The sequence below is a fragment of the Hermetia illucens genome, chromosome 3, assembly GCF_905115235.1.
Source record: "Hermetia illucens chromosome 3, iHerIll2.2.curated.20191125, whole genome shotgun sequence".
Classification (NCBI taxonomy): domain Eukaryota; kingdom Metazoa; phylum Arthropoda; class Insecta; order Diptera; family Stratiomyidae; genus Hermetia; species Hermetia illucens.
In genome coordinates this window covers 16,786,977-16,800,644 of record NC_051851.1, presented here as the reverse complement: position 1 = coordinate 16,800,644, position 13,668 = coordinate 16,786,977, and the positions used below count along the sequence as shown (strand labels likewise).

General features: G+C 46.3%; 1 protein-coding gene across 2 annotated transcripts in view; it reads right to left on the bottom strand.

Moving 5' to 3' along the window:
- Nucleotides 1–10,034: 10,034 nt before the first annotated feature.
- LOC119651360 (probable cytochrome P450 9f2) overlaps nucleotides 10,035–13,668 on the bottom strand; it is a 109,169-nt gene continuing 105,535 nt past the window's right edge. For both annotated transcript variants that reach the window (XM_038054927.1, XM_038054926.1), the window contains exons 2-4: nucleotides 11,115–11,613; nucleotides 10,334–11,051; nucleotides 10,035–10,262 (exon numbers count right to left, since the gene is read on the bottom strand). In XM_038054927.1, the coding sequence (XP_037910855.1) occupies nucleotides 10,096–10,262; nucleotides 10,334–11,051; nucleotides 11,115–11,613 (1,384 nt within the window). In that variant the 3' untranslated portion in view covers nucleotides 10,035–10,095. The remainder of the gene's footprint in view (nucleotides 10,263–10,333; nucleotides 11,052–11,114; nucleotides 11,614–13,668) is intronic.

Below are 13,668 nucleotides of genomic sequence, written 5' to 3'. Positions count from 1 at the left end.
AATCTTTCATGCTGCTTCGCTCCGAGTATTCGTACGCCCACCTAAACCACGCCCACCATTTCTCACCATGTGCTTCGAATAATAGCTATGTATACATTTTTTATGTACTTCTTGCATATTGATGAATTGCATTTCTAAGGCTTTGTGTAACAAAAACCTTATTAAAATCAATTCACTGTCTGTCTGTCTTTTTTTTTAATGACAGGTGGAAAGCCTCCAAAGCTATCGTTGGCTTCTGCCATACGATTATGTCAGACTTTTACCCATTAAAACCGGAACTGCCCTAGGGTATTACATTGCGGGGCTGGATTCGAGATGATGATCCTCTCCCTTCCTGTCTTCCGTCTAAACTCCTCCTGGCGTAGCACTTCGTGAATATTCTTTACTGATCGTTCCACCGCATGTTTTCCGCTGATATCTGGATATTGGCTACTGCTTCCATTTCCGTTCTGTATGATGCGAACCTTGGGCAATAGAAGAGTCCATGCTTCGCATCGTACTCCGGGCAGTTCGGAGAATCATTATGGCTAAATCGCTGGAGGTATCCTCGATAACCACCATGTCCACCTAGGAACTGTGTCAAATCATAGCCCACGTTACCACGCCTCCGTTTAGTCCAGTCTTCAACATTCGGTATCAATTTATGTGTCAAGCGTCCTTTCTTGCTCTCGTCCCATCGTTTTTGCCATTCTACCAGTGATAGATCCCTTGCCGACTATCGTCGTGCAGCCTTATGTTCACGAGCTCCGCGAATCCGTAGGGCTTCAGTCGCCAAGATATCGATAGGTATCATCCCAGCTATTACGCATGCTGCGTCGTGGGATGTCCTTCGACAAGCGCAGCATGTTCGATTCTGACCTTCTTTAGGATAGAGTTCTGCTGGCTTCATGCCGGAGACTCTATTTTAGGAAAGGCGTAGCAACTCCAGTGGGATTTTCGTCCAATGGACCTCGTGTGCTTATCAGCCGGGGGTTCTAGGACATTTCATAGTTAGATTTTGGGCTACTGCAGATTGTGCAAATCTATATGTAGCCAAAGGTTATGGTTGTATAAAATAGCAAAAGTTCATAAAGAACTATCTAATTTGGTTTAGGAGCAGTGAAAGCACGGGGTAAAACTCAGATGAGACTGGGGGTTATCCGTACGAGCATATAAGGTAGAGAATCTAGCAAGAACTTTAAATGTACTTATGTGGACGAGGGAAGAGGGCCACCTCATCAAAGATTGCATCGGAGATCCACGGCGTATGCTGTGTAGTGGAAAAGAGGGCGTGGACGACCGGCATGTTGCGGGAACCAGCAGATGTCCGGCATATAGGAGGGAGCTGAATTGCACAGGCAAATGAGACTGATACAAATTAATCTCAATCACTGTGAGGCAGCTCAAGACCTGCTCTCGCAAACCATTTGAGAGTCGAATGTGGAGCAGCCAGTTTTATAAGGGCGAAGGTCAACGGTGTCCATATTTACAGCTGCTACGCTCCTCCTAGTGCAACCTTAGGATAATGTGCGGAGATGTTAGACAGTCTGGTGTTGGACGCTAGAGATCGCAGCACTAAAATCATTGCAGGCGATTTCAACGCGTGGGCCCTGGAGTGGGGAAGCCGATCGACGAACACCAGAGGTCAAATTCTGCTGGAGTCTTTTGCGGAGTTGGACATCGTGCTGGCCAACGTTCGATGCGTGGCCACCTTTCGAGGCAATGAGTCGGGGTCGATCGTTGACCTGACATTTGTTAGCACTTCATTGGTGAGTGAGTACCACACCCACAGTGACCACCAGGCCATCTTCCTCAGCATTAAAAACCGAGGAAGCAATCAACGACGCTCTGAAGATATAAAGGCTAAAGCGGTGGGCTGGTCTATCGGAGCTTTCGAGGAGGAGACGATCTTGGCGGCAATGGAGGGACCCCATGATCCGGGTGGAACAGCGGTGGAAAGGGTCACACAGCCACGACGACGTTTGCACCACGGCAAGAGGCCAAACTACTGGTGGAACAAAGAGATCGCTGCGTTGAGATCCTCTTGCCTCCGAGCGAGGAGATTTTCCCACAGGACAAAGGAAAGGCCGGAACACCAGGAGCGTGAGGAGGAATACAGGGATCTGCGAAGCATCCTTAAGAAGGCCATACGGAAAAGTAAGCGGGAATGCTACCAGAAGCTCTGCATGGAGGCTAATATGAATCCGTGGGGTACAGTCTACCAAGTTGTAATGAACAAGATTCGCGGGCAAAAATCACCTCAAGTGATATTCCCACGGCTCTTATTGCAAATACTTACAACTCTTTTCCTGCAGCAGAAGCAGGATGAAGGTGAACCCCAACTGGCAGCTCAGCAGGACGTCTTCTCGATCCCTGGTGTTACCGAAGTGGAACTTCGGGAAACCTGCGGATGTATTGGGGATAGCAAGGCTTCAGGATTAGATGGAATTCTGAACAAGGCTCTGAAGGTATCGATCAAGGCCAGACCAAGGTGGTTCGCAGGCACATTCGAATTGTGTATTATGGAGTATGCTCCCATTCATCGAGCTTGCGGGTGGTCTTTCAGAGCGGCAATATGAGTTTCGGCGAGCCCGTTCTACGGTCGATGCAGTAGCAAAGGTCGTGGAATTGGGTCGAAATGCAATGGTCATGGGCTGTGCTCTGGTGACGCTGGACGTCAAAAATATTTTCAACTCAACCAACTGGGACTGGATTAAAAGCGCTTTGGCCAAACTGGGTGTTCCTAGTTACTTGGCTCGGTTAATCGAGAGTTATCTCTCGGACAGACTTCTCTGGTACGAGACAGATTACTACCTGACACAGTTCCTTACGGGACACGGTGGCTATAGGAAGTACATGCATCGCTTCGAGTTGAACGAGTCTCCCAACTGTCCCGGATGCGGTGCTACACCCGAAGACCCGGTGTACGTTATGTTCCATTGTCCCAGATTTCTGCAGCGGAAAAGGAGGTTGAATAACATCTTCGGGGCGGACATCGAGCCCTTCAACCTGGTGGAAGAGATGCTGAAGTCGGAGGAAAGCTGGATGGCGGTAAATCAGGGAGTAGCCGTGGTGCAGACAAAACTCCTGGAGTTGGATCGAACTCGGAAGGCGGCGCGACAGAGATGCGACATGGACGTGCTGGTGTAGCGAACCAGAACCTCCCCCGCGAAGTAATACTGCACGGTGGTCCCGCAGGGAGGGGCGGAAGTATGGAGGTGGTTTTAGTGGATGCGAATCCCAGACTCTGCTGCGGCGTCTTTGTAAGGTTTCCACCTCCATCCATAACAAAAAAATGTACTGATGCACTTTGGGAAAGAGGTCCCAAGGTGCATGGTGGCAGTACTTCAACATAACACGGCTATGGGCTTGTTTATTCGCAGGTCGGGTAGGTGGGAGAAAAACACCACCCGTGGATAAAAATGGCTATGGGAAGGTCACCCAGAATAATAAGCCAATATAGTCGAATAGAAGGTGTATAAACTTACGACACATGGGCTTGGAACCCCAGTACCGTCAGGTTTTGGTAGTGGACAAGTAAGTTCTTAGTCATCGATATCCTTCGACTGCTGCGTCTCGTCGTTGGACAGCTTGGACACCGTGTCATGTAATGTTACACGTAGCTTATAGCAGGAGGTGTTTAAATCGCGCACATCGTTCCCTAGAACACCCATAGCAAAAGTACAGGACGATGTGCCCAAGAGAGAATGGTGGTCGTGAGAAGGCGTAGTGACACCAACCGCATCCGAGGGTAAAGGGTTCAGGGAGGCTTCTCAGAAACGAGAGTCGGATCCGTTTAGGAGAAACTCAACGATTTTGAGATCTCCTCAAATATCCAACGCGGAAAAGCACCTGGGCTGAAAGAATCTATTCGCTCCACATTTTTAGACTGTCATGGATATTGTGGTACGACCGTGCACGCCAAATGTTTTGGGGATTCCCTCTGGGTTCATAGGCATGCGCACAAAATTCTCACCGTACGTTACCTATTATTTTCACGCCTGTTGCGGTATCATGCTATCTGATACAATTCAACGGCTGCATCAATACTTGGTGACTTTAGCGTCGATTCAACATGCAGTTTCAGAATCACCATCAATTCTGCTCCCTCATGCAGCTGATTCATCGAGCACTAGCGTAGCCTCAGCTCCAGAGAAGCGGCTGACTGGGTCTGCTCATACTCTGCCGGCGACTAATTCTCTTCCTCTATCTGCCACGCACTGTCCCACTGCGTCTATCTAAAATATTGTAACAGTCCGACGACGTCTGCTAGCCAACTTAAAAATCGAAGGACATGTTTCCTAGTCAGTATCGGCTGCGCTACGCACTTCTGACTATTGTCCTACTGTGGCAGCATTAGCGCACTGACTCAACTTTGTCACCTCTCTCATGTGTGAAGCTGACGAAGGATGGCTCTCCTGAACGCCCAATCTTCCTTCTAGCCCCAGAGGTCTTCATCAAGCCTGATCAGAGGACTAGGCTTCGGCCCGCCTGCGCCGCCGAAGTTAAATGATTATGACAACTTTTCACTGTTTTATCAAAATGTAATCGGTCTAAGGACCAAGCTGTCGGATTTTAACTTTTTAACTGCATTTCCGAGCTCCTCGGAGGTTCCTCTGTCTTTTGTTGTGACAGAGACTGGGCTGCGCTTGGCAAGACAACCGGGGAAGGTGCCATAATAGCTATTAAGACCCCTTTCCGTGCCGAAATCATCTTTTCCTCCTCCTCTACCTTCGATTCTATCACCATACGAGCCACTGCGTCAAAAGTCATCATATCGTGTGTATATTTTCCCTGACTCAGGCCGCCTTCTTTGAACGAGTATTTCTTCCACAGATTAGCAGAGGTCCTAATCGTTTTGTTTATCTCACTTCCTTTCATCTTCTGTGAAGACTTTCATCTTCCCCTGGTCCCCTGGCTCATTAGTCCTGGCCGTCCCTCCCACCTTAAAAATGCCACCCACCCTTTCCTTCCTTTATCCACTTTCATATACACCTGTGCCGCCCTCCAGTTTAACTTTTCGAGAAACCACCTAGGCCGCACTCTTAACCTGGTCCTTTCTAACCTTCCTGTGCGTTGCTTTTCCGAATCCCCTTATGCCCCGTCTTACGTTGCCCCTGACGCCCATCATCCTGCTCTCGATTTCGATGCTCAAATATCCCGACTCCACTCTCATGTCGCGCACGTGTGACCAATCACTCAACACCTTCTATACATTTTATCCGAACTTCTTCCCCATTACGTCCCCTCCTATCCTAGGTGCTTACGTTCTTACTCTGTATGGTTCACCACTGAAGTCCTGCAAGGAAGAAGTTCCTGTCTTGTAGAACCTATGCTGACTTAGTTTTTTCAAAGCTCTGCGTTCCTTGGTCAAATCGTTAATACGTAAGTCCAGAAACGAATATTTGACCAGTGTTGAAGATTCACTTAAGGGCGGAAACCTCTCACCTTTCTGGTCCCACATTCGCAATTCCAGCTGTCCTGCCTAGCTATCCCCTCGGTCCATTAAATTCTCTGGCTCTTCAGCTAACTCCTCCCAACTATCTTGTCATTTACTCTGCTGCTACTTTTCCTCAGTCAATGTTCCCCTTCCTGCCCCGCATCGCCCACCATTTCCCTTCTTTCTACACACTGTAAATCACAAGATACTTCTCCAAACTGTCGTCTTTAAACGTTCCCATACCACTTGTTTTATGGCTTGCCTCTTACCTTTCCAACCGATCCTGTCGCGCTTCTTTTGATGGCTGCACTTCCCGCTCCTTCTCCCCTTTCTCTCTTGCGTCCCAGAGGGATCTATTCTGGGATGGGTAGTCTGTCACTTTAGAGAGCAAATCTCCTTGAAAAGATGCTTCAAGTATTTCTTGTACGGGCATCTAGCGAGAGTGTGCACAAGTGTGGTTGATCGGTCTAACCGATGCAGACGTTGTTGAGAAACAGGTCACATTGTTCGGAATTGTAACAAGAATCCCAAATGCATGTTGTGTGATGAAAAGAAGAGCCTGGACAGCAGGCATATTGCCAGAAGCGGCAAGTGTCCCAAATTCAAAAAGGCGCTAATTGCAGTGAAAAAATGAGGTTGATCCCAATTAACCTCAATTGCTGTAGGGTCACTGGAGACCTGAAGAATCATAGGTCCAAATGGCTATAATAAGCGAACCTTCTAGAAACCCTAACAATAAGGTATGGGTAGCCGATCCTACAGGTGGGGCAGCCTTCTGGACACGCGGGGACCAAGCCCTACAGGAATGTATGAGACAGTTTACAAGTGGGTTCGTATGTGCAAGAATAGATCCGTATACGTCTACAGCTGCTATGCTTCCTTAAACCTGACGTTAGCTGAATTCGAGGACATGTTAGACAGATTGGTCTTGGATGCAAAAGGGCGGAAACCAAAAGTCATCGACGTTGGCTTCAATGCATGGGCCACAGAATGGGCAAGTTCACTGACCAATGCAAGAGGGCGTTGTGTATTGGAGGCATCCGGGCAATTAGACATCAAATTGGCTAACGATGGTGAGGTTAATACTTACCGGAAAGCGGGGTCCGGTTCGATTGTGAATCTGATTATTGCTAGTCCTTCACTAGCTCGGAATACAGTCCAGGTAATAGTTTTTCATTTACAGAGCAAGCTGGTTGAAAATTTGCCCGTCCAAAAATGAGGAGAGCTGGATTGCGAAAACAATTGACGAGCAAATATTCATAAATGCGTGGTTGGACGAGGACATTATACAAGGTTCACCATCGGAAAGAGCTCTCCATATCACGGAGTGTATCGCGAAGGCATGCGATTCATCGATGCCGAGACGCTATACTTTCCCTAGTAAAAGGCTCAACTGCTGATTTTCTTCTTTTTCTTCAGCCTTTGTCCCGTTCACAAGCGGGGTCGGCTCGTCGTGATCGACTTCGCCCTTTGGCTCTATCGAATGCCTGATCTGGGTGCAATCTCGAGGCTTTCAAATCCCCATCCAGCGTATCAAACCACCGTTGCTTAGGTCTGCCTTTTGGTCGTTTACCATCGACTTCGAAAAGGCTCAACTGCTGATTTGGCCAGACTAGTCGTTCAGAGAGCAATGGGTAGGATTGATCAGGAGGTAACACAGCGAGCTTACAAGGAAGGTCAAAGAGACCTGAAACTGGCTATACAACGGAGCAAGAGGGACTGCTTGAAGCACCTACAGGGTTGTCATGGGGAGATTTAGAGGTCAGGCAGCTCCGCAAATTACATGTCCCTATCTGCTATTGAAAATCGTTCAGGGATTGTTCCCCCAGGAGAACATGAGCGATTACAGTCTATAGACTAGTTTAAGTGTGGCTGTAATACTCCCAGTAACGACAAAAGTAGTACTGGAAATTTGCGGTAGGCTGAGAAACAACAAAGCGCCGGGCTTCGACGTCATACTAAACAAAGCCCTTGAGCTGGCCGTTAAGTCGAGGCCAGACATATTCGTTGAGTAGTCTGATGCATGCCTGGGGGGAGGAACTTTCCCGAGACGTGTTGTTGCCTAAACCTGGCAAGCCTCCTGGTAAACCATCTTCCAGCAGACCTATATGCCTATGGGGAAAATGTTGGAGAAAATAATCTACAACAGATTGCTCCTGGCTGTAGAAAGTCTGGGACGCTTATCAGACCGATAAATTCGGCTTCCGTACGGCCAGATCAACGGTCAACGCTATCAAACTGGTAACTGGTTTAGCTGAAAATGAGATGCACGGAAGGGGCGGCAGTAGCAAGTATTGTGCTGTGATTACTCTTGACGTACAAAATGTGTTCAACTCTGTCAGCTGGAAATTTATAAGGCTAGTGTTGGTCATGAACGTTGGAGTGTTTCCTATGTTGTATGTCTCGAACTTGTTGCAATTGGTGTCACCGCTTCCCCAGACTTCGTGATGGGCGTTGGCATCGCAGCCGAGGAGAACTGGCAAAGCCTTCCTCTCACAATAGTTTGCCAGTCTAAAGACTAGCTCCGGTGCAATCCAGATGTCGTCTCCTGGGAAGTAGCCCGATGCTGCGACTGTTTCTTGAGTGCTCCTCCGAATTCCAATGAGACTTGTATAGCCACAAGGCTCTCTCTCAGGGACTCTGAAAAACATATATATTTTAAATAACGTTGAAGAATGATGCAAACTCTTAGTTTTTCGCAAGAGGGGTCCCAGATTACCTGCATGCTTTCACCTTGCAGATCGTAAATCCACCCCCGGTACACTGAGGACTGCTGAGCCAGCACTATTCCAATGTTCTCCTTGGAACTTGCCTTTGGAATTATTACAAATGCAGTTTTCGCATGGTAGAGGGTTAACTGGGCTATCTTAGTGCTGGCCATTGGCCCCGTTATTATTTAGATCTCTTCTCCACTGTCGGAGTATCACTCTCCTCCTCTGACATGACGCTTTACTGCATGTCACTGTCTACCCTAAGCCCTAGAAGTTCTAGGTCTAGATCGTCTAGTTTCTGCTCTTCACTGGGCAGCAGGTCTACGTCCCTGATTTATTCATCCCTTTACGCCTCTAAGGCCTCCGAGATTCGTTCGGGGACTTCGGCAAGTTTTCCACCCGTTGTCTCCTCCAAAGTGTCTTTCCTTGGCTTTTCCCGCTGCACGTGTACAAGTATATTGCCAAATCGATAGCAACTCCGACGTTTGATTGCCCCTAGGGATCGGTCATCTATCCCGATCGTGAGGAGTCTACCCTTGCTCTCCAACTTGCTTCTGAAGACTCTTCATAATCCCGTCTGGAGATCCTCATTTTGAGCGATCCATTGCGTCTCTATTGTTGCGGTTTTCTAAAGAAACACTGTCACCATGTGTGCTCCTGGTATAACATTCCCAGCACCTGTCGACAATTCTGCTCCTTTACAGCTTGACAATTTAGGAACTATGCTCCTAAGCCACTCTGCAACGTCCTCCATCGCGCAGTACACTAGTATGTGACCTGGTCGAAAGCATATCCCGGTGAACACAAGCTTCATAGCCCATTCCTTGCTCATCTGCCTGACGACAAGGTCTTCGTTAGTTTTCTGTTCCTCACGAGTTAGTAATTGCTCGGGAAACGTTTCTGGCAGTCTGGCCAGTCGAATGCTTTTGACCGCACCAGCATGGCTAATGTCGGGTTTCCTGATTCCTGATGTACCCAATTTTCGCCCCTCTTGGGTTCAGATTTGGATTTTTTTTGGGAGCATTCCCCTCATGTGGGTTAATCTCCGCCACCCCCCGCTTTTTTGGCTCCGATAAAGATTACTTAGGTCTGTCCAGAGCCTACTTAAGGGTTTTTGCTGGTTTCAGGTTTTATTTAAGATAATGCAGGTGCCATTTAGCACCTGCGTCACTGAGGCCTATCTGCGTTTACTTACCTTTCGAGCAGTGGTCTTTGTTGGTTGTTGTCTTCGCAGTATACCAATGCTAACCCTGGATCTACTGATTGACGTCCCAACTTCTCCCTTTTTGGATGTAATCACCTACCTTTCAGTATTTCGGAGGTATACCCCGCCTGGTTGGTCAGTTTGTGTGCGGTACGGGGTCCCGCTTGTTTGGTTGTAGTTTTCTTTGTTTTGATACTTGTACTCATTTGATTCCCACGAGTATGGGGGTTAGGACATTCGCCGTGCCATACCTTCCACGCGCGGTAAGATCGAACTTATGTATTGAGACGACCAGGTGTCAGTGAGGCTCCGTTCAAACACAATCAGTTACTTTCGACAGCACACTTTCCGAAGAGCACAGATAGCATGACACCCTGGATCGGGGCAGGTGTTTTTCGACTCCCAAGTCTAGATCCGTAGCGTTTTCTTAATAGTAAGGTAACCTCGTGCAGGGTGTGGCTATCACCAGTCACTAAGACGAAATGTTGGTCCCTGGAAAACCACACATCACCTTAGAAGAGAGGCAGCTCACTCTCAGAGAGAGAGATTGGTTGGCCCCAGGGGGTATCCTGCAGTGCACTGCTTGACTCACAACTGTGAATGAGTACCTGCTCTCTAAATGACCGTAACTAGATACTAACTGTCTTGACATCAAGGTCTCGGTCTTATGGATATTTCATCGTAAAAGATATCAATTCAATTTTCTCTTTTATCAAGCGTTTATTTCTTAGGACACAGTAAGTTACAGTAAATGAGTAAAATCATTTTCTAGGTTTGAAATTCATCCAAAATCCACCTTCCGGTTTAAGTGTAAAACCAGTTTTGTCCAAGGATATCGGAACGCAAGATCGTGGGGAAGCCTCGAAAGTGAACTCTGATAGCAAATGGAAGATAATGGCCTTCGTTTCCATCAAAGCAAATCTGGAACCTGAAAAGTGGTTTCAATTTTAGATTCTTCTTCGTTGATCCTAGTCTAAAACCTAATCTCTAACTATTTACCAATACAATTTCTTGGACCTACTCCAAATGGTAGATATGTGAATGGTTGTATTTGGTCTTTATTTTCCGAACTAAATCGCTCGGGATCGAATTTATCTGAATTGGGGAAGTAGTCCGGGTCTCGGTGGAGACCAACAATGGGTATTGAAATGACATCTCCTGGATACAATTTGACTCCTTCGCCTTCCTTATCGCCAATCAGATAAGACTTGTTGCAGACACGATCGGTGGCTATTGCCGGGGGCCATTTTCTCAGTGTTTCTGATATAACCATATCCATGTACTGCATTCGTTGCAGGACTTCATATGTTAAAGGTTTATCCCCCAGATCCTCACGAACTCGATCAATTTCTTCAATCAGCTTTTGTTGAACCTCAGGGTTCTCCATTAACTCGTGGGCACAGAAGCACATTAAAACGGATGATGTCTCGAAACCTGCGAGGAAGAATACGAAACATTGTGCGACCAAGTCGTCATCCGTCCAAATATGGTTCACCACTTTTCCATCTACACTAGATTCTTGAACAACTGCAAAACCGTCATCAGTCCCGGATTTGCCAACGTCAGATGCTTGAAGAATTCCCTTACGAGCTTCCATGAGAAGATTAATCATGTCTGGACGAATGATTCCTTTTGTGGCCCTTTCTTGCATCGTATTTAACACGAGACTGTAAAAGTATTTCGAGAATTTCTCATCGAAAAGTTTGACTTTCAGGAGCTGCAAGATCGAAAATAGTTGTAATCCCACATTTTGGTCATTCTAATAAAAACGAAACCCTACCTTCATTATCTTATGACAATTCGAAAACATGAAAAATTTAATAGCTGCGAGCCCTGAGAAGTTCGTTGCTTTCCTCGACATATGATAAAATTGATTATCCTTTTCCAGTACCGAGTTTACTTGGATCCCGAAAGCACATGTTGCTACGACGTCGTTGGTGAAGCGTGTGAAGAAGTCTTTCAAATCCATTTCTAATGGTCCTTTTCCTTTTGCTTCGGACTTTAAGAACTTGCTGGCATTACGACCACACTCGTCCACCAATTGGAACATTAGACGCATCTTGCTGCCTGTGAAAGCGGGACTCAGAGTGGCTCGCATATTCTTCCACTTTTGATCCTTCAAAGCGAACAGAGAGTTGCCGAAAAGTGGCTCAACTTCAGCATCTAAGACAACTCTATGATTGAGGAAGTAATCGAAGTCCTTAATAGTAATTTGTTTGATAATTTCCGGGCTAGCAATCACGAGGGCTGGATTGCGCATTTCGAACAAACCATAGTATCTGAAATAAATGTAAGATGAAAAATATATTTAAGGATGTTCTACCGTATGGTGTACGAAAACGCAATGGTTTCAGTTAACACGTAGTGAGGACTTTCTACAGCTGGTTTATGGGATGGCCTAATCCTAACTAATAAAGTCAGTGGGGTAAGAATTCTCAACACGTCACTGTGGACAGTGGACTGCAGAATAGACTGATGCGGAATACAGTCTTCAGGGAGCCAACTTATATCTCCTCTCGCCTCTCATCTACCAAGGCAGTGGGTGGTGACAGCCACACCCTATACGAAGTGACCCTACTATTAACAAAACGCTACGGATCTAGACCGAGGAGTCGAAAAACGTCTCCCCCAATCCAGGGTGTTATGCGAAACGGCCCCATTGCAGTCGGGGGTAACTGACTGTATTCGAACGGAGCCTATCTGATACCTGATCGCCTCAATGAGTAAGCCTGACGTTTTCGTGCTACGGGGGCTATAGCACGGCGGACCTCCTAACTCCCATTCTTGTGGAATTCAAATGAGTACATGTAACAGTGTGAACTAACCATTAAATGTAATACATAGTGTGAATTAACAATTAAGTTTACTACAACTGTATTTAATATACATTCAACTGTCAAATAAACTTGATTCCACAACATACTGGCGACGAGGATGGTCGTGTTTTTCGTTTTTCCAAGCGCGAGTTAAATATGGACGCCACACAGTTTGCCGAATTTTTACGTGTGCAGGCGGAGCAACAAACCGCCATCCTAAAAATTCTTGAAAATTTCGCTACCGTGACGGTTGGTAGAGAAAACATCTCTACAGAGGTAAAAAAACAAAACATCCTAAAAAACTTTAAATGTGAGAAATATGATGGCGTTACAACGGCTAGTGTTTTCGTAGATTATTTTGAAGCCCAGTGCCACATGTAGGGAATCGCGGATGATATAAGTTCGAAAAGAGAATTATTCGTATCATGTCTAAAGCCGGAAACCTATCGTGAAATAAAAATTGCATTTGCGGACGCAAAGAAAAAATTTGAAAACCTGACTTACACGGAAATTGCGGAAAAATTCGTGAAGCTTTTTGAACGAAAAACCACGCGCTTCAAAGCTCTAACGAACTTTTGGAATTGTGTGAGGAAAAAAGATGAGTCATTCGAATCTTACGCGAACAGGCTAAAAGACATAAGTCGCGATTGTGGCTACGACGACGACATGCTAGAACGTCAATTACGTGATCGGTTTGCAACGGATCTCAACCATCCCCGACTTGAAGTGGAATTGAAACAAAGGTGGCCAGAGCTAAAAACATTCGATGATATTGAAGGCATAGAAAACGAAGTGTCGTTCGCGGAAGTTTTCAAAATAGCGCTATCAAGAGAGTTGGCGGAAAAAGACATTCTAGAAAGTGAATGCGCGGAAGTGGAAAAGATAGTAAAATGTCGTGCGAAAATCGGTAAGCGGATCCGAATTTTGTCGGAAGAACAATGTTTAAGATGTGGTGCGCGTGAAAGACATTCAAAAGACAACTGCAAGGCGGCGAATTACAATTGTGAAGCGTGTGGCAAACGTGGACATTACGGGTCGTGCTGTATAAGAAAAGGCAGAGCTAAATTGATCGCGAGAGACAAAAAGAAACAACAGCGTATTTACAACGTAAAAAAATAGTGATACATCTATTTCGAGTTGTGAGCAAGTTTTTAAGGTAATGAGTGCCATTGCTAAGAAAAGAAACATTAACGTTAAGATAAACGGTGTCACGTGTACGATGGACTGGGATCCGGGCGCGTCAGTTTCTATTATAAGTACAGATTTTTGGAAACAGATCGGATCACCAACGCTTAAAGGGAAGCCAAAACTACGGGCTTATAGCAATTTCGATTTACCTTGCCAAGGGGAAGCTACAGTGACAGTGACGCTGAACAAGCGAACGCGATCTTTGAAAGTAGTCGTGGTGGACAACGCGAATACAATGTTATTGGGCTTAGAGTGGAATGAAGCCTTCAATTTGCCACTGCCCGAACCAGTGTACAACGTAGATCGTGTCAACAACCACGTGCAGCCGAC